The 25,774-nt window shown below is 42.5% G+C and overlaps 2 protein-coding genes and 1 pseudogene across 4 annotated transcripts; 1 reads left to right on the top strand and 2 right to left on the bottom strand.

The window, feature by feature from the left end:
- Positions 1-2,893: 2,893 nt before the first annotated feature.
- LOC311129603 (glucose-6-phosphatase catalytic subunit 1-like) lies at positions 2,894-10,433 on the bottom strand (annotated as a pseudogene). The gene is made up of 3 exons (XR_014615202.1): positions 9,542-10,433; positions 6,783-6,898; positions 2,894-6,565 (listed from the first exon to the last, which is right to left on the bottom strand). The product of XR_014615202.1 is annotated as a glucose-6-phosphatase catalytic subunit 1-like (transcript).
- A 778-nt stretch (positions 10,434-11,211) lies between these two features.
- Positions 11,212-14,124, top strand: LOC311135235 (glucose-6-phosphatase catalytic subunit 1-like). Its single transcript, XM_084169174.1, has 5 exons — positions 11,212-11,519; positions 11,829-11,938; positions 12,154-12,265; positions 12,833-12,948; positions 13,037-14,124. Exons 1-5 carry the CDS (start codon positions 11,302-11,304, stop codon positions 13,540-13,542), a joined length of 1,062 nt encoding a protein of 353 aa, XP_084025300.1. The 5' UTR covers positions 11,212-11,301; the 3' UTR covers positions 13,543-14,124.
- Positions 14,125-14,128: 4 nt separating this feature from the next.
- Positions 14,129-24,178, bottom strand: aarsd1 (alanyl-tRNA synthetase domain containing 1). Of its 2 annotated transcripts, none has more exons than XM_084169155.1 (12): positions 24,028-24,178; positions 21,019-21,147; positions 20,729-20,888; positions 20,504-20,561; positions 20,238-20,394; positions 17,924-18,040; positions 17,018-17,148; positions 16,805-16,871; positions 16,624-16,715; positions 16,222-16,276; positions 15,952-16,046; positions 14,129-15,668 (listed from the first exon to the last, which is right to left on the bottom strand). In XM_084169155.1, exons 1-12 carry the CDS (start codon positions 24,064-24,066, stop codon positions 15,542-15,544), a joined length of 1,227 nt encoding a protein of 408 aa, XP_084025281.1. In that variant the 5' UTR covers positions 24,067-24,178; the 3' UTR covers positions 14,129-15,541. The 2 variants fall into 2 exon arrangements, with proteins under 2 accessions (XP_084025281.1, XP_084025282.1); XM_084169156.1 differs by having other exon boundaries at positions 23,619-24,178.
- Between the last annotated feature and the right edge of the window lie 1,596 nt (positions 24,179-25,774).

Here is a 25,774-nt window from a genome sequence, read left to right on the forward strand (position 1 = left end):
ACTTGCAGCATATCTGCACAGAGCGTTTTCAGTGCTTTCTGTCAAACATGCTTGACATTTGCAACATTTTGAAGACCACATCCATTAGATTTCAGAAGGAAAAGCTGACCATTGGAGAATGTAAGGATGAACTCATGGTGGCCATTGGACAGTTCACACTTCTGCTTGATGGTGAAAGCCACAGGGCACACACTGTTTCCAATGCTGATGCTGACAGAGACAAGACACACTTACTCAGGGGGTTAATTGAAGAGTTTGAAATCAGATATGACTCCCTCAAGTCATGTGATCATTTCTTAGTATTTGATCCTTCAACATGGCCTCAGGAAATGCAAGACCTCCACAGTTTTGGAAACACAACAGTTTGCAGCATTCTCAAGAAATATGAGGCCACCTTGCAACTTGACAAAGATACCACTGTGACAGAATGGATGTGCTTAAAGCAGGCAGGAAAACGCCTGGGAGCCTCTTCTGTGTATGACTTGGTCCAAATAGTAAATACAAGTAACCCAGATGCTTACTCCAACATCAACAAGGTGGTTAAGCTGTCTCTTACACTGCCTTTAAGCAGTGCAGCTTGTGAGAGGGGATTCTCACATCTCAACATTATAAAAACCAAGTACAGATCTTGTCTGTCACATGCTCGTCTCTCAGCCCTGATGCACATTCACCTGTCAAAGCAGACCACAGAGACATTTGACCCAAAGCCTGCTGTTGACCTGTGGATGGAGACAGCTAATCGGAGGCTCAACCAAGGACAGGGAGGTGCATCTGCAGCATCTTCATCATCTACCATGCAGGAAGCTGAAGCAGAGGACAGTGGGGGCGACACTGAAGAGGACAGTGAGGAAGACTGCACTTATTAAGACCACGCTACATATGGGGTGAGTACCAGACACCATCTGCTGGTACTCACCTGAGTAACTCACTGAAAAAGTTATGTGCACCCCTGAATATAGGAGACATTTTCTAAAGATTGACAAAATGTCAACCTTTCAATCCTTGAAAGTTTCCATTCGACAGGGGTGGATTTTTCTTTTGTCAAACTTTCTTTGAGACAAATGATAATGGAAACTGTTTGTTCGAATAAATGATGATTGCTCAATCATTTTGAAGGTACGCGGGCACCTGATGTCACTGCGTAACTATAAAGCTCCGCTCCACATTTAATTCTAAATGCCTACTGCTTGCAAAATCCATTTTTGGCACATGATAATTATTAGAATATGGCAAATATTAGTCAATTATTGCATTCTATCCATGCTGGCTTTCGCGGGCTACATAAGACATGAAACCGATAGGTGGGAAGGCATACAGGCTGTCGCCAATTTTCTTATGCGTAATTTGCATAAATGAGTAATGGGAACACTTCAACCACTACATTTTTATCCAACACTAGGTATTTGCGACAGTTTTTGTTGTTGTTGGTGTGACGTCATTACGTCCAGCTGTTTTGATCGACACAAGATCGCTAAATGGAAATGCACCCTAGCAGGAAATAGTCAGAGGTATTTTCTATGCAAACTTTCTAAACGTCTACAAAAAATCACTGCACAAGTGAATGGAAACATAACTACTCACTGACAGACATTTAAAGGGTGACTGCACTTCCTGATTTGGCCTCGTTTTAGATTTGGTTAATTAAGAAATGATGGCGACCATGACTGAATTCAAACGTGAGTTGGTTTGATGTGGGTGTGTGTTTGCAGGTGGGAAGAGTTATTTATTATTTCACCAATTAGCTTCAGCCGGCTGTGTGCGACCATGGCAAGTTGGTTTGACTTTGGATATCCTATATCCGGTGCTAGTTAGCGACCGTCAATAAATTACACAATGTAAATGAGACAATATTTTCATGTTGCACACCTTTTAGTTTTTTTATTAAATACTTTCAATATTTGTATATGAATTTCTACAATTTATACTTGGTTTGAGGTTTTTAAGTCATTTACATTTGAGCTATTGGAATTTTAACATAATGTCCCATGGACATTGTGTAATTTACCAATGGTCCCTAACTAGCCCCATAGGGTTATCCAAAGTAAACCTAAATTTACCACGGGCATTACGATTGGGTCGTGTGCAGCTGCGCTCAGTATTGATAATTACTTGTGTGCTGCCAGCTGTGGGCATGTGGGCAAGATTGAAACAAACCCAACCTTCAGTTACGTTGTGAAGCAGTCACAACCACAAGTCTCACAAAACTGAATTTATGACATAAATTATCCTATTTACACTTTCTAGTCAATTTTGACAGTAGAATAAATGTTTCTGACCGATATCGATGCCACCTAGGCTGTTTTCTAAATAAGAAGTAGATTTTTAGGGGCAGTTGCTCTTTAAGAGCCTGTCAGAAATGTCCAGTTGATCAACTAGCAAATGTTAGCTAGCTAGGTAGGTAAATCTAAATCTTGTAGTTATCATGGCCAGATTACATGCCCAGGGGCCTCAACCTCCAGGGGGCCCCCATTGATTTTAATGTCACTCAAGTATCATGTGAACAAATATTCTCTCCACACATTACAATATTTATAGAATTGCAGGAAATCTTCTCTCCATTAACAAGAGGGGCGTGAACATTTAGAATAGTTTGTGGTTGCATGGGTTGGTAGGTGGGGGTTTGTTACTACGCCGATAAATAACAATATCCATCTGGACCTTTGATGCCTAGGAAATTTGTGTGACTGGGCCTTCTCAAATAGTATTTGAGTACTGCTGTAAAATATCCTAAATATAACCCATCAACTTAATGAATACCGTGGCTGTTTAATATGAGGGTTTCAGCATGGAACATCCTTTAAATCTTTTTCAATAGATCTTTGTTGTACAGTGAGGGAAAAAAGTATTTGATCCCCTGCTGATTTTGTACACTGACAAAGAAATGATCAGTCTATAATTTTAATGGTAGGTTTATTTGAACAGTGAGAGACAGAATAACAACAAAATCAAGAAAAACGCATGTCAAAAATGTTATAAATTGATTTGCATTTTTTAATGAGGGAAATGTTCTGGGGCCGAACTGGTGCCAGTTGTGGAAGAAAGTCAATAGTTGGAAGAGTTGCAGAGTTAATTGCAAAATATGTCATTGTTGATTACATGCTTTTTTCATTAATTAGGCAATTTTCTCTTGAACCATATGGTCTATCCACTACAAACTCTTGGACAATAAAATGAATATCTTATGTGTTATGTTATTCAAGTATACATTACCAAAGTTTTTCAATAGATTACCAACATTTCTGAAAATGATGGTAAATTACTGGGCGTTTTGCAAATCGTGATGTACTGTATAGATATACTTTATCGTTTTATGAGGTGAGCATAGGAAGAAAACCCACAATGCACTTGGAGATAAGAGCTGAAAGAGGGAAACACCACGAGGTTGGATGGATGTACAGTATTATGTCACCATGGGAAATATGCATGTCCGTCACAATACTTGGCTATGATAGGATGGATTGTCACAGATTTGATGTCGTGGTCAAGTTAAGGCAATTTTTGTACAGTAGTGTTGACATGTGACAATGTACGGTAAAGTATTTATTGCTGGTATGCATGTTTGAAACAGTATTCTTGGTATGTATCACTAATGCACAGATGCACGTGGTCGTTGTGGTGTACAGAAAAGGTACTTCTCTTTGAACCTACATGCCCAAAAATGACGTAAAGCGTGTTGCTATGTATTGAGGTGAGGGTCGGAGTTCTAGTATTACATCTTTAATGTCCCTGATGAGAATGAATCAGGATTGGCATTTTGGGAAAACAGAACACACAGAGAATAATTTTTTCTGAAAAACAAACTAAAAGTATGAAAATCTCTTTGTGTACACCAAACAAAAGGGCTTTTACTCATTAATCATGGCAACCTTGTTCACAACATCTAGTAAATAAAATGTAAACACTACTTGTACAGTATAGGACAACCAGTCTTGATCCACACCGCTCAGGGTCCAGAGTCCAGGGCCTGATAATCACCCTTTGTCCTCTTGTTGTCATCGAAGGAGCCAAACCAGCACAGTATCATTCACTAGCATCAAGTTGAACACAAGAGACATAACCACAATGAAATACAGAAACTCCAGTATAAATGCTCTGAGCCAGAGGAAGGCATTTTCACAAAGCTGAAGATAGCCTAGTCTTCTAGCATTGCTTACTGTAACAGAAGATTCAGCTCCTCAATGTCCTCCAAACTTTTCTACTAAATCACAAGTTTTCACTTGTCTCCCCATAAATTATTTGTTGCTATACCCAGGTTTGCATATACAGTGCATTCGGAAAGTATTCAGACCCCTTGACTTTTTCCACATTTTGTTACATTACAGCCTTATTTTAAAATTGATTAAATAGTTTTTCCCCCTCATCAATCTACACACAATATCCCATAATGACAAAGCAAAAACAGGTTTTTATTAAAAAATAATAATAATACAAAAAAATGTAAGAATTCAGACCATTTACTCAGTACTTTGTTGAATCTCAGTGCTAGAGGCGTCACTACAGACCCTGGTTCGATTCCAGGCTGTATCATAACCGGCCGTGATTGGGAGTCAATAAGGCGGCGCACAATTGGCCCAGCGTCGTCCGGTTTAGGGTTTGGCCGGGGCAGGCCATCATTGTAAATAAGAATTTGTTCTTAACTGACTTGCCTAGTTAAATAAAGGTTAAAAGATTATTATTTTTTAATGACGCTACAAGCTTGGCACACCTGTATTTGGGGAGTTTCTCCCATTCTTCTCTGCAGATCCTCTCAAGCTCTGTCAGGTTGGATGGGGAGCGTCGCTGCACAGCTATTTTCAGGTCTCTCCAGAGATGTTCGATCGGGTTCAAGTCCGGGCTCTGGCTGAAAAACATCCCCACAGCATAAAGCTGCCACCACCATGCTTCACCGTAGGGATGGTGCCAGGTTTCCTCCAGACGTGACGCTTGGCTTTCAGGTTTCATCAGACCAGAGAATCTTGTTTCTCATGGTCTGAGAGTCCTTTAGGTGCCTTTTGGCAAACTCCAAGCGGGCTGTCATTTGCCTTTTACTGAGGAGTGGCATCTATCTGGCTACTCTATCATAAAGGCCTGATTGGTGGAGTGCTGCAGAGATGGTTGTCCTTCTGGAAGGTTCTCCCATCTCCACAGAGGAACTCTAGAGCTCTGTCAGAGTGACCATCGGGTTCTTTGTCACCTCCGTGACCAAGGCACTTCTCCCCCGATTGCCCAGTTTGGCCGGGCGGCCAGCTCTAGGAAGAGTTGGTGGTTTCCAAACTTCTTCCAGTTAAGAATGATAGAGGCCACTGTGTTCTTGGGGACCTTCAATGCTGTAGACATTTTTTGGTAGCCTTCCCCAGATCTGTGCCTCGATACAATCCTGTCTCTGAGTTTTTGCTCTGACATGCATTGTCAACTGTGGGATTACATTTACATTTAGGTCATTTAGCAGATGCTCTTATCCAGAGCGACTTAAAGTTAGTGAATGTATTATTTTTTTATTTTTTTTATACTGGCCCCACGTGGGAAACGAACCCACATCCCTGCCGGCCAAACCCTGGGATCTTATATAGACAGGTGTGTTGTTAAGTTCAAAAGAATACAAGATAAAAATTGCTGACACCATTCAAACCAATGAGGGTTCGGAACTTTAAAGCCAATTATCTCAATTTTTTTTTTTGCAGATAGCACCTTATAGTCCCAAGCTCTTGAGGTGTTCTTGCTTCCCATACCCACTCCCACTCTCTGCTAATGAGCTTAGCAAGCCAATTAATTTGTCAAATCAAAACAGTTTCTGATAGTCCAACAGATTTACACCTCCAGATGACAACTACACTCAACTTCCACCATAGTCTTTGGTTTGTACAATAGCGTTACCTTTGGTGGCCATTTTGTAAGATTGTTGCCAAAGCAACTGAAATTATTTCAGTGTACATTTTTCTACCTCCGTACCAAATTTGGTGCATTTATATCAAAACAGTCCTTCAGAATTGTACAATTATTTTACTTTCAGTGGCCATTTTGTAAACCTACCTGTGCCAAATGTGGTGCTTTTATCACAAAGTGAACGATTGTTATGAAAATTTCAGCTTAGCCGCCCCACTTTTACCTGGGAAGATCCAGGAGAGTCCTCCGGGAACCAGAGCTGTGGGGATGAAGAGGGCAGCAGCACTCTTACTGAAGGACAACACGTAGAGCATTGCCTGGTTCCTGGAGGAGAACGTCTTGCCATCCAGGATCTGTAGCAGCAATAAGGAGACAGTGATACATCCCGCCCTGAAGGGGGTGCTGCTGTTCTTCTTGCTCTCAGTGTAGAGGGGTGAGTGCACGCCCAGGCCCAGGCCAAACAGCGTGCTCATGTTGCGCAGGAGGCTGGCGAAGGGAGTGGAGTCCATGTGGACCCACTCAGGCCTCACACACCACTTCTGGGCTTTCTCCAGGGTCCACAGCAGGTCTATGCCCAGAGCTTTCAGCAGCACGTAGAAGCCCACAGCGAAGGAGAGCAGGAAGACGGTGGTGTAGAAGTACTTCTTCAGACTGGCTCCGTAGATCCACTGCACTCTGGAGAAGACCTCAGCCACCATGATACCTGCCATAGTTTGTCATCAAGCTACAAGAACATTGATACAAGATACAATAACTTGTATACTACACTACTTGCTAAGCCTGGCCTGGTTGCGCATTTCACCACAGTTCCTGGAAAGGATGACAACATGAAAGGAAAATAACCAAGCCAGCACAGTAGCGTTCAGGTCAGCAGGACCTGCATCTTGAAATCTAGAAATCTAGAGTCCTGGTTCTCTGACCTGTGATGACCCCACTGATGACCTGGTGGGGGAAGTGGGCAGCCATGTAGACTCTGGACATGCACACCAGCAGCTCCACCGTACACAGCAGCATCCACAGCCCCACCTGCAAGAGCCTGGGGATGAAAAAGACACTAAGGCCCTGCTCCGAAACAACCCTAGACCGTATCTACCCCCTTTTTGTCTCAAGGGCCACATCAGAATTTTTTAATTCAATGGAGGGCCGCAAATTTTTTTTTACCGATTTGTTAGTCAAAATCTATTTGAGGGCCAGAACAAAGGGGAGTTATTTGCAACTATATAGGTCCATGATCATTTTTACATACTTTCTATCTAGTTTTAAACGTTCAAGTATGTAATGTTTTTAAAAACCAAAATAATAAAGAAAAACATCTACATCTGTATGGTGGCACCCTTCAGGGACGCATTAAATCGGCTGTCGGGCTAGATGTGGCCACGCGGGCAGTAGTTTGCCCACCCCTGCCTTAACCCTTAGGCACTTCATGTACAACTGAAAGCATTGAATAGGTATATGCAGTAACACCACCGTTGATTCCGCTTCTCTTTGAACCTACAGTGCCTTGCAAAAGTATTCATCCCCCTTGGTGTTTTTCCTATTTTGTTGCATTACAACCTGTAATTTAAATTGATTTTTATTTCGATTTCATGTAATGTACATACACAAAATAGTCCAAGTGAAATGAAAAAAATAACTTGTATAAAAAAATGTAATTAAATAAATAACGGAAAAGTGGTGCGTGCATATGTATTCACCCCCTTTGCTATGAAGCCTCTAAATAAGATCTGGTGCAACCAATTACATTCAAAAGTCACATAATTAGTTAAATAAAGTCCACCTGTGTGCAACCTAAGTGTCACATGATCTGTCACATGATCTCAGTATATATACACCTGTTCTGAAAGGCACAGAGTCTGCAACACCAGAAAAAAGCCATTGCTTAAAGAAAAAAATAAGCAAACACGTTTGGTGTTTGCCAAACGGCATGTGGGATATTCCCCAAACATATGGAAGAAGGTACTCTGGTCAGATGAGACTAAAATTGAGCTTTTTGGCCATTAAGGAAAACGCTATGTCTGGCGCAAACCCAACACCTCTCATCACCCTGAGAACACTATCCCCACAGTGAAGCATGGTGGTGGCAGCATCATGCTGTGGGGATGTTTTTCATCGGCAGGGACTGGGAAAGTGGTCAGAATTGAAGGAATGCTGGATGGCGCTAAATAAAGGGAAATTCTTGAGGGAAACTTGTTTCAGTCTTCCCAGAGATTTGAGACTGGGATGGAGGTTCACCTTCCAGCAGGACAATGACCCTAAGCATACTGCTAAAGCAACACTCGAGTGGTTTAAGGGGAAACATTTAAATGTCTTGGAATGGCCTAGTCAAAGCCCAGACCTCAATCCAATTGAGAATCTGTGGTATGACTTAAAGATTGCTGTACACCAGCAGAACCAATCCAACTTGAAGGAGCTGGAGCAGTTTTGCCTTGAAGAATGATGTACCAAGCTGATAGACATACCCCAAGAGACTTGCAGCTGTAATTGCTGCAAAAGGTGGCTCTACACCTTGAATAGGGGGTGAATAGTTATGCACGCTCAAGTTTTCAGTTTTTTTGTCTTATTTCTTGTTTGTCTCACAATAAAAAAATATTTTGCATCTTCAAAGTGGTAGGCATGTTGTGTAAATCAAATGATACAAACCCCCCAAAAATCCATTTTAATTCCAGGTTGTAAGGCAACAAAATAGGAAAAATGCCAAGGACAGCTGTTATCATCACGTACCCCAGCCGAGCACATGGCATGACCCGAAGAGCTTCCTATGAAGAACAACACACTTTGGCTTCATGGACCATTTAAGATATAAGAGTTGGCTAAAGCGCATACAGTTCTGGCTAACAGGGATATGATGAATCTCCGGCAAAGTCTTTATGTTCAGTATCTATTTTCTGTAGAATTACATTAGTACATTTTAGTCTTTTAGCAGACACTTTTATCCAGAGCGACTTACAGGAGCAATTAGGGTTAAGTGCCTTGATCAAGGGCACATCAACAGATTTTTCACCTAGTCTGCTCAGGGATTCGAACCAACGACCTTTCGGCTACTGGCCCCATAATCACATTCAAACTCTTTCTCGCCCCTGTTTTGTTGTCCTTTTTGGACAGTGGACACACACCCTGAAGATAAAATTAACGGAATTCACTGTACACTTCCAACTGAATTCCTTTCCAGATAAGATTATTTTATATGTATTTACCCTGCTGAATGGGAATCAATACTAATGTGCAAAGGTTGTTATGGCCCTATGATCATTAATTTATTACTTACTAAGAAAATAATGCGTCCACTTGCCAATACTGCTATTTCTTGAGGTGTGTTGAGTGATACGCATTGCTATACTCTGGCACACATTGGTCTATCTATGGCATTGCCGACCTGGTCCAGTTTCACAGGTGATTGGGAATTGTTTTAAGGCAGGGGCTGGATCTGTCCCATGGAAGTGGGTATCATGGACCCACCAATAGGGTCTCTCTCCAAATAGAACCCTGCCATTCAACTCCTTGAAATGTTACAACTTTGTAATGATTATATAATGACACTTTTTTTTAATGACAAATGTGTATTTTATAGGATTTATGTTCAAGACAGGGTAAGTTCTTCTTTATGTGTACTTATTCCACATTTGTAGTAAAAATCCATGACTTACAAAATGACAGAAACCCGATTTAACCCGTTCCTTACCACTTCCGGACCAGGTTGAGCCAGTCCCCGATGACAGCCACCCAGATGAGCTTGACCCCCACGTCCCTGCACAGATGGAACCAGACTGGGAAGAAACAGAAGAAGGTGGTATGCAGGTCTGCCACTGTAGAGGCTAAACCAGCCCTCATAATGCCCATACTGGGTCTGCAGATGGATGGCCACCTCCACCCCCCAGCTGTGGAAAAGATCCATGACTGCGGTGTGGATCCAGATCAGCCCCCAGGGAAGGTGCACCAAAGCTGGTAGAGCTCCTCTGGAGCTCCAGGACTGTCAGCTAGTCTGTCTGTTCCCACCAGACTTTTATTCAAGGTTGGGGCATTTGTTTGCCTTCAAGTGGACGTTACAGGCAAGCTCCCTGACCTTTAGCCTACACCCCGCCATGGAGCTCCTGTTGCCAAAACCGGTAAACAGAAGTGCTCTGCTCTGGAGTGATAAGCTAGCCCCTGAAACAGGATGTTTCTGTGATGGTGGGTGAACGTTTTTCCACTCCAGGACTGTACGTCTCTTGGCAAAGATAGTAGCAAGAACACGTTAAGCAGGCCAATGAAAATTGATTGACCTATTGATTGACCTTTTCACGTCTTACCACTTCAACCACATCCATCAGTATCATGTGAAACGAATGGCATGAAATCAATCAAAAATGCACTGACTTTATGACCTGCTGTAATGATAACAGTTCATTGGCTATTTCTTTCCAATAAGCTAAAGCCTGAGGTGAGTCCTGGCTAGGGGGTTGTCTAGTCGGGCCTATTTACAGTACAATGAGTACCATATCCAGGACCTAGTTTTATTGGTCAGTTATCTTTTCAGCATCTCTGGAGCAAGTCCCACACTATTTAATGATTGATTCCCTTATGTAACCGACAGGTGGGCTAGCCTTTTTTTCACAAAATGTTCACAAAATCATCAGAAATTCATTATATAACTGACAGATTATTATCTGCAGGTCGTTGAAGAATGGGATGATTTTGCATGTTGTCAACATTTATTTTGCCTTTCATAAGATAAAATAAACATATTTGTTTTGCATTCAAGCCTCAGTTTTGGATTTATTCATTTTTTCAACAGTGTGCTGGTCTCAATCTCTTCTAGCCTTAATATGACATTTTTATATTTCTAATTTTTTTAATGTGTTTTTTGAAACTGGCCAAAAAGTGGGCTTATTAAATTGGTACACATGTGACTCTTTTAGTTCCTATCTTATTCATTTTATGGTCTTACAAGGACAACTTACTGTATTACAGGTAAAGCAGACTGTAGTGCAGTAAAACGCTGGATTTTGCATTTCAATAGAGAAAAGCAAAAGCAATGCCGTTGTCCACACATCCCCTTGCTTGGCTTGATTTGCCACAAACTGTATTGTGTAGGCTATTTGTTAGGTTTTAATGTGAATTCCACTGGTCAATCATAAAGTATTTTTGTCTCCATGCTATTTCAGGGTGAGCAACACAGAGACAATGTCATCTGTTGTTTTTACCCCTCCTTTGTACTTGTTTGTATGGTCTCTCCCTTCAGTACTGTACAACCCTCCCAAACTCCTCTGTCCTGTTGTGCTTTATTACACATGTGCAAGGTTCAAAGATCAGGCTGTGCATGCCTTTGGGTGGTGGGTCCCTCTGGTATAAAAACAACCGGCAGACTCTTACATAGCTACAGTTCTCTCCTTCTGCACCACATCTCACATTGGCTTCCTAGACTGACAGTTCTCTAGGGACAGTTCGAAAATAGAGGCGGTCATGGATGCCTTTCAGGGCTATGGGGTGAGCGCCACTAATTACCTCCAGACCAACTATAAGGATGCCCAGGGTTTGTTCCTGTGGGTGTCCTGGGCTGCTGATCTCAGGAACACCTTCTTCATCTTCTTCCCCCTCTGGTTCCACTTGCGGGAGTCGGTGGGTATCAAACTCATCTGGGTGGCAGTGATCGGAGACTGGCTCAACCTGGTCTTCAAGTGGTGAGTCCAGCTGAGCTTATGTACTGCTTATGAATGTGTTATGTATGGTTTATGAGTGTGTTATGAAGTCATTATATAGGTACCTTTCAAATAAATGCTTACTGGGATACCAATTTAGAACTTGATCAAATGTGTCTCTTCGGCTACATCTGGACACATTGAAATGTAGGTGTGTGTGTGTGTGTGTGTGTGTGTGTGTGTGTGTGTGTGTGTGTGTGTGTGTGTGCACTGTCCCTGTCAATTTAATCAAATTAAATGCGATAATTAAATTCCCTGCATTAGTCTAAGTGGCTTGTGCTTTCCTTCCAGGATTCTGTTTGGCGAGAGGCCGTATTGGTGGGTCCATGAAACACCTTACTACAGCAATACCACTGCACCTCACATTGAACAATACCCCATGACCTGTGAGACTGGCCCAGGTAAGAAGCATCACTTTACTTCCATTTACTTTTTCAATAGTGCCTAATGATATGAAATATATATGCTATGATTCAGTGAATATAGCCAACGCTTTATCATTTTTGTGATGTTGATAATATTCATGGTTTACAATAATGTAGTGTATTGTGTTGGGTTTCATTTTACTTGAATAAAGCGCTATGACCATAGACTGAAGTATGCGTTTCTCTGGTAGGCAGTCCCTCTGGCCACGCTATGGGAGCCGCAGGCGTCTACTATACTCTGGTCACCTCCATCCTAACCATCACACTGACCAAGAAGAAGACGAGATCTTCCACCAAGGGCCTGTAAGTTCCAGATCATTCAACCCCTCCTTCTCTTGTCCTCAATTATCTTATTCTTTTTTTATAATTTTTCATTCAGTGCTTATCCATTTTCTCTGTGCAGCACTGTAGTTGATGATTTACCATGAAAACTAACTTTAGTTGTCGAAGGGAAGGGGATGTGCCAAAGATTGCATTTTAGTTGTTTTGTTGTAAAACCATATCCCAATTGATAAGGGAAATTGATGAAGAAAGCAACAGTCTATCAAAATGATTACATGTGCAGTAGTAGAAGCCTACTCACCTGAAGTGTCACACACGTTTAGTGGTATTACATTTTACATTTTAGTCATTTAGCAGACGCTCTTATCCAGAGCGACTTACAGTTAGTGAGTGCATACATTTTTCATACTGGCCCCCTGTGGGAATCGAACCCACAACCTTGGCATTGCAAGCGCCATGCTCTACCAACTGAGCTACAGGAGGCTATTCAAGGTTTCTTGGACACTATTTTAGCAGCCAGACAGATTTCAAAACGCCTAAAGACGTATTTGCTGACGGTTCCTCTCCCTCTCCCCCTTGTCTGGGCAGGTATCTGCGGGGCACTCTGTGGACATTCTTCTGGGCAGTCCAGGTGTGTGTCTGTCTCTCCAGAGTCTTCATTGCTGCCCACTTCCCCCACCAAGTCATCTGTGGAGTCATCACAGGTCAGTATAAAGCCCTTATAACAACCCTCATAACTATGTGCAGATTGTTCAACTACACAATGCTAATATGACCTTATTTGATTTCCAGGTATCATGGTGGCTGAGGTCTTCTCCAGAGTGCAGTGGATCTATGGAGCCAGTCTGAAGAAGTACTTCTACACCACCGTCTTCCTGCTCTCCTTCGCTGTGGGCTTCTACGTGCTGCTGAAAGCTCTGGGCGTAGACCTGCTGTGGACCCTGGAGAAAGCCCAGAAGTGGTGTGTGAGGCCTGAGTGGGTCCACATGGACTCCACTCCCTTCGCCAGCCTCCTGCGCAACATGGGCACCCTGTTTGGCCTGGGCCTGGGCGTGCATTCACCCCTCTACACTGAGAGCAAGAAGAACAGCAGCACCCCCTACAGGGTGGGATGTATCGTTACCTCGCTGCTCCTGCTGCACCTCTTTGACTCCTTCAAGCCCCCTACACACACCGCCGCCCTCTTCTACCTGCTGTCTTTCTGTAAGAGCGCCACTGTCCCCCTGGCAACCGTGAGCATCATCCCCTACTGCGTGTCTGGAGCTTTGAGCAGCGTACAGAGCAAGAAGCATCTGTGAGGTCGTTGACGGCTGACACACATAGACTCATGTATACGGAGCTCACTCCAGAATTGAACAGTGTTCACTGGTGCTTCAAACCTTAATCATTCCATACATTGACTTTCTTCCCAAATAGCCGAAGAGGTCAACAATCCATTGTGGTCTTTGTCTACCATACACACGTTCATCCAGTCACTCACTGTAAATGTCTTATTTTCCTATGTATGCATAGTATGGACACTGAAATGAAAGAACTATCCAGCATATTTTACTCAGAGGCACTTAAGACCCTGTGGTTTAACTGTATCAACAATTCTAATTTAAATGTAGTTCATTGCGAACTCAGGAGTCCAGAAAGTGAATGTTTCCTTGCAGTTGCTTTGACTAAACCTCATTTTGAAACAAGATAAAGCAAACTCAAGTCCAGGATAATATGAGCCCAAAAGCTCTCTCAGGGACTTTAGTGGCCTGCTTTAAAGTGTGTTCTAAGAATATGTTATATATTAATATGTTAATATTTGTTTTGTAACTGTGTTTTTCCTGTTTAAAATATTTTTGGAAATTCTGTCAGATATTTATAATAAAAATCTTTAAAATACATCACTGACCATGTGCTATTTATTTAACACTACTAACCATACTGTTAGGTATCAGTTCAGATACATTCTACATTCAGTTTAATTGTTTCCTATCATTAACGACGCAAATGACTGATAAACTATCAGCAAGTCCACAAAATGCAGCAGTGGTAAAATGACAATCATATGGTTTTCAAACCCCAAAATCAGCAGCTCACAATATCAGTGACATGAGCCAAACCATCGGTCATCAACCCTACAGATCCTTCAGCAACAGGAAATGTGAATTATGTGGATTATAATTAAAGGACGTTTGTAGGGGTTGATACATTTTTTGTTAGGGCAAATCAAGTCAGCCGTTTCAAAGTGGAAATTGCAAGGTTTAGAAGCCTTTGTAAAGCTCAAATACACTATAAGTTTGCATTTCCTGCACAGGGTGATCAAATTAAGATCCTACATCTGTATATGGAGCCCTGGAATTTGGCCTCACGCTCACTGATTACACAGGTCCACGTCACACAGCCGTCACACCCTGCAAATACGTAGAACTGACAGCCTTGGCTGAACCATCAATATTTGACTGCCAAGGTTTTCTTTTGGTAATGCATCCGCAGACCAAATGAAAATGACTGTCCAAACATAATTAATTCAATATATACTTTCCTTTGATTTACTGAAGGTGAAAATACACTAAAGAATCAAAGACACTGATAAGCACAGGACAAATACAATTGCAAAGGATATCTTCAATCACATTCAAAATGAATAAAAGTTAACTTAAAAATGAATGCAATGTTAATCATTAATTACATGGGTGTGCTTCCTTAGTCCAAAATGTTAACTTTCACATTTTCCCTTCTTATATTCATGAATATATCTAGTACTCCTATATTCATAAGAATATATACAGTTCCTTGATTTAAACTGTACACTGTGGTCATCACTGAGGTCAGAAGTATCATTACTTAGCAAAGCACAGGTTGACTTTTATTGAAATTAATATTGTCCTGGAGGCAGCTCTGCAGTGGTCACTAGCTGGCACAGCCAGTCATAAAACCTGATTTTAACCTTAACCACACTGCTAACCCTAATGCCTAACCTTAAATTAAGCCCAAAAAGCGTATTTTTGTTTTCATGAATTTATACGATATAGCCAAAAAAGTAACAAATGTACACTGAGTGTACAAAACATTAGGAACACCTGCTCTTTTCATGACAGACTGACCAGGTGAATCTAGATGAAAGCTATGATCCCTTATTGATGTCACCTGTTAAATCCACTTCAAATCAGTGTAGATGAAGGGTAGCAGACATGTTTAATTTAGGCTGTTCTAAATGGATTAAATTTTTTTTTTTTCCCCTCATCAATCTACACAAAATAACCCATAATGACAAAGCAACTCAATATTAGGAAGGTGTTCATACACTCCAGTCATCCATTACTGCTCGTTCTTGCAGTGTTCCTGTATTAGGGTCTCCACTTCCCCTCGGCGTGCCATGCTGTTGACTTTGCCCTGGAAGCGCCCGTTCTTCCCAGCCCCTTTGCCCTGGAGCATCTCCAGCACTCTGCAATACAGACACAGCACCAAGTTGTTATACATTTCAGACAAAGCGTTTGTTTGAGTTTGAAATCGGTTTTGAAATACTGACTAGTTAAGGACATTGCCTAGTTTTTTTCTGCAAATTTCCCATGATCTTTTTTGTTGTTGTTGCAAAAGTGTGCCACCTGGCTTGGTTACTAATTCACTGCAAGAACCCACTTTACATAAGTTGAACCTCAAAACATCCAAGCTCCTGAACAGGCGCCAATCAAATGGATTTCCCAATGCAGAGTCCCTTCAGTTCTTACCGTGGTCCCAGTTCAGACACTTTCCCACTGGGTCCTGCCAGCAGGAACAGCCCTGGTCCCTTCTCCTCTCCAACAGTCAGGAACACCAACGTCTCCTACGAGACAAAAGAAACAGGAGGGATAGGGTTTATTAGGTATTCAGAACACACCAGAACAACTCTCAATTTCCAATGTAATCAGTCATGGTACAATGCTACTTACAGTATACCGTAGATGCATTTCACTAAAGAATATTAGACACTGAACATAAAAAAAGAGTAATAATCTTACCTCAGTGCCTATTTCATTGGCTATTATGCTCATGAACTCATTGTCACCCTCTTTCCTAAACAGAGAAAAAATTATCTTGACTATTTTAATAAACTGATGAAAGTTTTCAATGACAGATTACCAGCCCAGTCATATCATCTGTCCATCAAAAATAGGAGTAAAGAAAAATAATATGTTTTTATTGTTACATACACCAGATAGGTGCAGTGAAATGTTTTACAGGGTCAGCCATAGAAGTACGGCACCCCTGAAGCAAATTATTGTTAAGTGCCTTGCTCAAGGGCACATCGGTAGATGTTTCACTTGGTTGGCTCGGGTATTCGAACCAGCGACCTTTCAGTTACTGGCCCAATGCTCTAACTGCTAGGCTACCTGCCGCCCTCTGTGTGGCGAGACCCTCACTTGTGTAAGGTGAAGAAGTTGCCTCTCTCTGAGTTGCTCTTGAAGTTCTGGCCAATTAGAACAGCCATGTCTCTCAGTAAGCCCAGGTTACTCTGTCAAATAAAAACAGAGTTTGGTTAATGATTAAATTGAAGACAGAATAAGGGAAATTCAGAGCAACAGAAGGTTTTCCGTAGCTCACTTTCTGTAGCCCCTTAACAGTCTTCTGGATCTTGTCCACTGCATCAACATGATCATCTGGTCCCGTTCTGTCAAACACAGTCAAATCAAGTGTTTGAGACATTTATTTCTTAACATGTATAGCATTTTAAATCACTATATATAATTTATATACATATATAATTTACAGCATATTAGGTTCTTGCTACATTCAGCATTGCTTTACGGAACTCACTTGAGGAGGGACACCAGTGAGCGTTCTGTGCTGTAGCTTTTCTCAGCATACTTCAGGACCCGGTTGCCCACTATGAATAACAGATTGGTTTTGTTCTTTTTTCCTTTCTCAGTCCCCAGGAGTTTTATGACCTAAAACACATCAGATTCAATCTGTCAAAAGTGAGAGAAGCATTACATCCATAAAGCCATATTAAGCCACATAAAAAATAAGAGGTGAGCTACATAGTACCACATATTAAACCTGTGAGAGACAAAATGTGTATTAGCATTACTTTAAGGTTAATATAAATGATATGTGTGTACAATCCTGTTACTCTGGTTGTGTAAGTTGCTGTTTTAACATAACTCTATACCTAATCCACCACGGCTGTGCACATCTCGTGTTCTTACCCCCACCCTCTGTACTCTGAAACGTGCATGTTCGGATACAAGGTATCTCTGTTCCGAACGAAGTCTCTCCTTATCCTCTATTCTAAGAACAAACAGTTCTTAGTACTCGCAAGAGAACACAGAGGACAGAATATTTGTCCACCTCTTCTGGTAGATATCGGTTGGTTCGACACATTGAGACAGTTGTGGTGGAACCAGCCATGACTAAGAATTTATAGGTCTACTATATAAGACCTCTGTATGTCAGAGCTCTCTGCCCAACACTCAAGAGTGTTGGGTCAACCAGCCTCATTATTGCAGAGCACTCACTCTATTCATTTGTGTATAGTGTGACCTGCTCCCTTATTAATAAAGTTAATATCCTGATTGGTGATTGCCCTTGTCTCTCCTCATTGTTAAAGTAGAATTTCCACGACAAACCCATCAGCAAAGTAGGGGAGGCGGTGTGGTTAGGACATAAACATAACATCATACTGTAAAGTTGACCGTGTTTGAGAGTTGTGTAAGGTTCCACCTGTAAGTGACTGAGGTTGGACACGTGGGTCCCACAGCACATGTTGGCATCAACGCCCTCGATGTCGATGATCCGGATAGGCCCCGCTGCGTCGTCCGGGAGACCACGACTCCTCACCTAGTAGATATACAACACGACGAGTTAAAATATACAGTAGTCATTACACACAGCTCATGGGTTAATACATCACAAGGCAAGTCAATACAGCTTTGGCAAGACTCGAAACGATAAGGTTCTATCTGCGCAAAGCATAGTTCTGAGATATTGAGCATCAAAGTTTTCACATCCCAGATATCAGAACTGTTTTGCAGTGAATTCTTCTTTCATAACCCATTAAGGTCCTCACCTTAAAGGTACCTAAAGTGCAGAGTATAAAAATACAAAAAAAATTTTTTTAGGGTGGTGCAATCGCAGCTCTGAAATGTCAATCTGGGTTCAGCCATAAGGTTCTATGTGGCACAGAATGTTAAAATTATTTCAATTTCAATAGAAAAGTACAGACATTTAATGATTAAATAATGAGAATAACTTTCCTTCTTTCTAATCACACACATTTGTTGAAGCGATGGTTCCCTAAAATGACAAATACACGTCAGGTAGCTTAGTGGTTAAGAGCGTTGTGCCAGAAACCGAAAGGTTGCTGGTTCTAATCCCCGAGCCGACTAGGTGAAAAATCTGTCGATGTGCCCTTGAGCAAGGCACTTAACCCTAATTGCTCATGTAAGTCGCTCTAGATAAGAGCGTCTGCTAAATGACTAAAATGTAAATGTCCTATGGATAACTAGCAACATTGCTAAAGCTTAGCTCTGGATGAGTAAACTGATATATTTTTCTGGTCTCTGACACCCAAAGTAAGTAAACTATACTTGCTAGTTATAAATAAACTGTGGTAAGTTTGTAATTTTAGTGAAATACCCCTTCCATGGAGGTTTTCGTATTGATATAGAACAAGACAAAAACAGCAATGCCTCTCCCAAGGGCCTTAAACATGCTCTTAAGGCACCTGTATTTATTTGTTTTTACCATAAAGAGCTTACGTTATGGCCAATCTTAGTAATAGAAAAAGAGGACCAGAACCTATGATATGAATAATCAAGGACTTGGGACTATAAGGTTCTGCAAAATGTACTGTATTTTGAGTATTTTTCAAGTCCCAGATCTTAGAACTGTTTTGTGATGTCTTTGTCTTTAATGACTCAATAAGTATATCACCTTTCATTACTTTTGATTGACAACCCAGCATTGTGTGATTGGATTGCAGATAGAACCTTATAGCACAAAGTTAAAAGGTGTTTGTGCAGATAGAATTTTCAGATGGTTATTTTTCTTCATCATAAATGTTTCCACATGTGGATACCTGCTTGTTGAACATCTCATTAATATGGAGTTGGTCCCCCTTTTGCTGCTATAACAGCCTTCACTCTTCTGGGAAGACTTTCCACTAGATGTTGGAACATTGCTGCAGGGACTTGATGTTGGGCAATTAGGCATGGATCGCAGTCGGCGTTCCAATTCATCCTAAAGGTGTTCAATGGGGTTGAGGTCAGGGCTCTGTGCAGGCTAGTCAAGTTCTTCCACACCGATCTCAACAAACCATTTCAGTATGGACCTCACCTTGTGCACGGGGGCATTGTCATTCTGAAACAGGAAAGGGCCTTGCCCAAACTGTTGCCACAATGTTGGAAGCACAGAATTGTCTAGAATGTCATTGTATGCTGTAGCGTTAAGATTTCCCTTCACTGAAACTAAGGGGCCTAGCCCGAACTATGAAAAACATTATTCCTCCTCCACCAAACTTTACAGTTGGCACTATGCATTGGGGCAGGTAGCGTTCTCCTGGGATCCGCCAAACCCAGCACTTACAGTTGACCAGGGCAGCTCTAGCAGGGCAGAAATTTGACGAACTGACTTGTTAGAAAGGTGGCATCCTATGACTGTGCCACGTTGAAAGCCACTGAGCTCTTCATTAAGGCCATGCTACTGGCAATGTTTGTCTATGGAGATTGCACGGCTGTGTGCTCGATTTTTACCTGTCAGCAACAGGTGTGGCTGAAATAGCAGAATCCACTCATTTGAAGGGGTGTTCTATATATACAAAAGTATCTCACATGTAAAGGACCACCTATAAAGCAATTCTATGCAAATAACTCATTTTTACCAAAATGTTAGACAGAACCTTATATTCCCAATGTTATGAAGTGAAGTGAAATATGGAGAAATAGTGCATAGTGACATAGCCACCTGTATTGTATTATACTGACAACCTTTTCTCTGGTGCATTTTTTTGTGTTTACTCGAGATGAATGATGCCCACCTTTTCCAATGCAGGGTCGTCTAAGGAGAGGACCTGAACAGCGACTGGGACATGAGCACGAATCTTCTCATTGACTGCTGCCTCGAGGGCCTCTATCTGGGCAGGTTTCATGGAGGGAGTGTCCAGCTCTATGGTGCTGCGCTGACGCCCCAACTCCCTGGAACATGCCAATGAATGAGAAAGATCGATGCAAAAATTGTAACCAATGCATTATTTTTTTTGTACAAGCGCAGGCACTGAAATCAATGTGCTTTCTGCATGCTTACCAGGATGTGGTCTTGTACCCAAACATGGAATCTGCAATAGCTGTGATTAGATGTTGCCCTAAGGACCAAGTAAAAACAAGTCAGGATTTATGCAACTGTACCTTCAAGTAGGCTACACTGAATGTACCGCTTAATCATACTCCATAAATACATGTAATTGTTTCTGAGAAGCTGAATTGTACAGTTCTGCACTGCACATACGGTAAAGCTTGTCCGTGCTCTTACCTGAGTGTTGCTGCATATGGTCAAACCTGCGCTCCCAGTCCACCTTCAGCTGCACCTCCTGGCCCACCTCAAGGGCTGAACTCACAAAGTGCACAGCCTCAGCTCCCTGCCTCGTCACCCGCAACACCGGCACATCTCCAATCAGTCCGTGGTCATCTGGCTGGAGATGGAAGATACTAGGTGTTAGCCTGCGTTCTACCACTTACAGCACACCACAACACTGACCACATCCTAATGTCACCAGAAAGAGAGGGGTAGTTCAGTGAACATTCTGGCCTTCCTGTATTTACCTGACCACCTCCCTCAGGAAACAATATGGTGTCTTGGAGCTTGACATTGAAGCCTTTAACGGTTTCTTTCTTCCCATTGATTTCTTGTTTCATTTCACCTGGTGAGCAGGCCACCACTGAGGTGACAAACTGCGGAGAGAAAGACAATTAGCCATCATCAACATTTTGATGACAGTCAGTTGAAAACACCTAATTTATGCCAAGGAAAATGTACTCAGTCAATGACTCCGCCATTTGGAAACACATTTAGCCCGAACAACAGCTGGTAGTAGCACAGACGGAACAAGCTTGTTACCGGTATATTTGGTAGCACAGATATCTTGGTTTAGTTATCAGTATCTTTGGTAGTAGCTAGCTGTTACATCAGACAAACTGAGCAAATGCACACATCTAGCTAACCACTATTAGGCTACTGCTTACAGAAAGTTGTCAATGACAAATCTGGCATAATCTTTATTTCATTGCCAATGTGCAATCACTAATGACAACATGCCATTGAATGAGCATGTGCGTTGGGATCATAAACGCAAGCAGACCCATGTCAGTTAAGTCTGGTCTATGGCTAGCTGTTAGCTAGCTTGATTTCAAATCAAATGAAATTGTATTTGTCACATGCGCCGAATACAACAGGTGCAGACCTTACCGTGAAGTGCTTACTTAGAAGCCCTTAACTAACAATGCAGTTCTAGAAATAGAGTAAAGAAAATATTTACTAAATAAAATAACGTACAAAAATAGGGGGGGGGGGGTGGGGGTGGGGATGAACGGTTCAATGTAAATAGTCTGGGTGGCCATTTCATTAATTGCTCAGCAGTCTTATGGCTTGGGGGTAGAAGCTGTTTAGAAGCCTCTTGGACCTAGACTTGGCACTCCGGTACCGTGCGGTAGCAGAGAGAACAGTCTATGACTTGGGTGACTGGAGTCTTTGACCATTTTTGGGCCTTCCTCTGACACCTCCTAGTATATTGGTCCTGGACATCAGGAAGCTTGGCCCCAGTGATGTACTGGGCTGTACGCACTACCCTCAGTAGCGCCTTACAGTCAGATGCCGAGCAGTTACCATACAAGGCAGTGATGCAACCGATGGTGCAGCTGTAGAACTTTTTGAGGATCTGGGGACCCATGCCAAATCTTTTCAGTCTCCTGAGGGAAAAAAGGTGTTGTCGGGCCCTCTTCACGACCATGTTGGTGTGTTTGGACCATGATAGTTTGTTGGTGATGTGGACACCAAGGAACTTGAAACTCTCAACCCGCTCCACTTCAGCCCTGTCGATGTTAATGGGGGCCTGTTCGGCCCTCCTTTTCCTATAGTCCACGATCAGCTCCTTTGTCTTGCTCACATTGAGGGAGATGTTGGATCCTGGTAACCACACGGTTACCTTTGTTTTCTTGGGCGCATGGACTATGGTGGTCTGTTAGAAACATGTAGGTATTACAGACTCGGTCAGGGAGAGGTTGAAAGTGTCAGTGAAGACATTTGCCAGTTGGTCTACGCACGCTTTGAGTACACGTCCTGGTAATCTGTCTGGCTCCGCTGCTTTGTGAATGTTGACCTGTTTAAAGGTCTTGCTCACATCGGCTACGGAGAGCGTGATCACACAGTCGTCCGGAACAGCTGGTGCTCTCATGCATGCTTCAGTGTTACTTGCGTCGAAGCAAGCATACAAGGCATTTAGCTCGTCTGGTAGGCTTGCGTCACTGGGCAGCTTGCGGCTGGGCTTCCCTTTGTAGTCCGTAATATTTTTCAAGCCATGCCACATCCGACGAGCATTGCATTAGAGCCGGTGTAGTAGGATTCAATCTTAGTCCTGTATTGACGCTTTGCCTGTTTGATGGTTCGTCTGAGGGCATAGCGGGATTTCTTATAAGTGTCCGGATTAGTGTCCCGCTCCTTGAAAGCGGCAGCTCTACCCTTTAGCTTGTGCGGATGTTGCCTGTAATCCATGGCTTCTGGTTGGGAAATGTACATACGGTCACTGTGGGGACGTCGTCGTCGATGCACTTATTGATGAAGCCGGTGACTGAGGTGGTATACTCCTCAATGCATCACGGAACATATTCCAGTCTGTGCTAGCAAAACAGTCCTGTAGCGTAGCATCCGCTTCATCTGACCACTTTCATATTGAGCGAGTCACTGGTACTTCCTGCTTTACTTCCTGGTCAGATTTGCCAAATGGAGGGCGAGGGAGAGCTTTGTATGTGTCTCTGTGTGTGGGGTAAAGGTGGTCTAGAGTTTTTTTCCTCTGGTTACACATGTGACATGCTGGTAGACATGAGGTAAAACGGATTGTTGAGTGTGGTCTTAGTGCCAGCATGGGTTTGTGGTGGTAAATAGAGCTACGAATAATATAGATGAGAACCCTCTTGGTAGATAGTGTGGTCTACAGCTTTTAATGAGGTATTCTACCTCTGGTGAGCAATACCGCGAGACTTCTTTAATATTAGACATCTTGCACAAGCAGTTATTGATAGACACACACCCCAGCCCCTCTTCTTATCAGACATAGCTGCTCTGTCCTGCTGACACACAGAGAAGCCAGCCAGCTCCATCTTATCCGTGTCTTCGTTTAGCCACGTCTCGGTGAAACTTAAGATATTACCGTTTTTAATGTCCCGTTGGTAGGATAGTCTTAATCGTAGATCGTCCAATTTGTTTTCCAATGATTGCACGTCGGCCAATAATACGGAGGGAAGTGTTGGTTTAACCTACTCGTCCGCGAATTCTTACAAGGCACGTGACTAACGTGCTTTTTGATTGACATTTCATCATGGCATTGGAAGACTAGACATCGTGTAAACAATATTTCACTCTGCCTGTCAACTACTATCTAACTAAAGTAGGCTACACACAAAAATAGTACAAGTTACTGTAAGAACGTTAGCTAGCTAGCTGTAACGTTAGGCTATGTAATGTCGGCTCGGATCCTTTCAGCTAGCAAGCTCCTGACCGTGCTTTCTCTTTTAAAAAAGCACAAGGTAAACAAATATGTTACTCTCTCTCCCTCATACCTCTTGCATGTAACAGTCCCTTTGACACTGAAACGCCATTTAAATAAATATAATGTAATACATCCAAGGTACACTATGCAGCAGCTCACTAGCCAGAACTGGCTGAATTCACTCAAGTATGGGTAGTTGCAGCCCAATATGGCGACTGGAGTATGAGCAGAGATATTAGAGAAAGGAGGAGATGGGAATCTCAATAGGCAATGAATGGCTCAAGTATGGGTAGTTGCAGCCCAATATGGCGACTGGAGAATGAGCAGAGATATTAGACACAGGAGGAGATGGGAATCTCAATAGGCAATTAATGGAGGACCATATAACGCACACCCAGCAGACTGCCGACCAAAAGCGTTCACGTTGCTAAAAGAATCGTCACGCAATCCCGTCTCAAAGTCAGGGTATGAGTCGAGAAACCTGACTATTTTCCTCGAAAGTACATCATGTCACGATTCCAAAGCTATACGATGTTACAGATAACAAGTTAGTTATCTTACATCTCGGAAAATATTTGTAAAAACATGTGTAATGCATGCTAATATTGGGTTTTTGAGCTAGCGCCCAATTGACTCCTTGAAGGACAGCTCTCCTTGTCCCAAAATATACCAGAATGCACCGCGCGGCCCATGGTCAACGTACACAATGGGCCTTAATTCGATTATAAGGGAGTTTCTCATCTCCTCACCTCAAAAGTATCTCTATCATTGGTGAGTGATGGTGTCGAAAGGAGTGTATGTATGGAAAGCGAATCAGTTAATTGGGCAGATTTGTTGCCACTCAAGACCGTTTTGTGTGGCTGATTGGGCTACCCCACGAGTCAATAAGCCTGCGACCAGTGCACTGGTGTTGTACCTCGACTCCAATTATGCGTACTTGGAGTGTCTGAAAGTGGGCGTTACAAAAGAAGTGGGTGCACCACCAGCGATGGGTGTAACTTCAGTGGGTTGATCAACAGCGATGGGTGTAACATCAGCGCTCCATTATTGATTAGCCTGGTTATAGCCCCCGAGTGACTCCAGAGTGGCGCAGTGGTCTAAGGCACTGCATCGCAGTGCTAGCTGTGCCACTAGAGATCCTGGTTTGAGTCCAGGCTCTATCGCAACCGGGAAACCCATGGGCGGCGCACAATTGGTCCAGCGTCGTCCAAGGTAGGGGAGGGTTTGGCCGGCAGGGATGTGGGTTAGTTTCCCAAGGGGGGCCAGTATGAAAAAAATGTATGCATTCACTAACTGTAAGTTGCTCTGGATAAGAGCGTCTGCTAAATTACTAAAATGTAAATGTACAATAGCCCGGTGCAGAGCGGGTCAGTTTAATTTATAAATTAGGACAAGCGGGAGGCGGGGACGCTCCAGTACAGTAGGGGGCGTTAATGGACAATAACGTTGGATGCCAGCCGCCAATATAAATAACTAGTATCGATAACCATTTAGATATCACCTTGATACATACAGACAGTCTACTACTCAATGGGAAGGTCATGAACAGCAACAGCTCCCACTTGACAAGTACCACTGTCCGACAATGGCGGGAAGTAGCTACCTAGTAGCCAATATCAGGGTGACAGTCACAGTAAACACATGCATAAAACTCATGAAGCAACAGTACACCCATCATCAATACTTTTAATCAAAAATAAGCAACCGTCAGTTTTACAACAGAAAATGTACAATTACAAAAACAAAAGTCCAAACTCTCGTGGGAAGTTAGCTCAAGGTAGTTGCGTGGTAAGAAACTGAATAAATAATATACAGCT

This window comes from Coregonus lavaretus (assembly GCF_964263955.1).
Source record: "Coregonus lavaretus genome assembly, chromosome: 1".
Taxonomy (NCBI): domain Eukaryota; kingdom Metazoa; phylum Chordata; class Actinopteri; order Salmoniformes; family Salmonidae; genus Coregonus; species Coregonus lavaretus.

Excerpts from the sequence above, each read along its gene's own strand:
- LOC311135235 (XM_084169174.1), top strand. The coding sequence starts at position 11,302 with ATGGATGCCTTTCAGGGCTATGGGGTGAGCGCCACTAATTACCTCCAG. Across the intron at positions 11,939-12,153 it reads GACCTGTGAGACTGGCCCAG|GCAGTCCCTCTGGCCACGCT; the intron begins GTAAGAAGCATC and ends TTTCTCTGGTAG. Across the intron at positions 12,949-13,036 it reads CATCTGTGGAGTCATCACAG|GTATCATGGTGGCTGAGGTC; the intron begins GTCAGTATAAAG and ends TTTGATTTCCAG.
- aarsd1 (XM_084169155.1), bottom strand. The coding sequence starts at position 24,066 with ATGGCGTTTCAGTGTCAAAGGGACTGTTACATGCAAGAG. Across the intron at positions 20,889-21,018 it reads TTCCTGAGGGAGGTGGTCAG|CCAGATGACCACGGACTGAT; the intron begins GTAAATACAGGA and ends TTCCATCTCCAG. Across the intron at positions 16,277-16,623 it reads AACTTCTTCACCTTACACAA|GAAAGAGGGTGACAATGAGT; the intron begins GTGAGGGTCTCG and ends TTCTCTGTTTAG.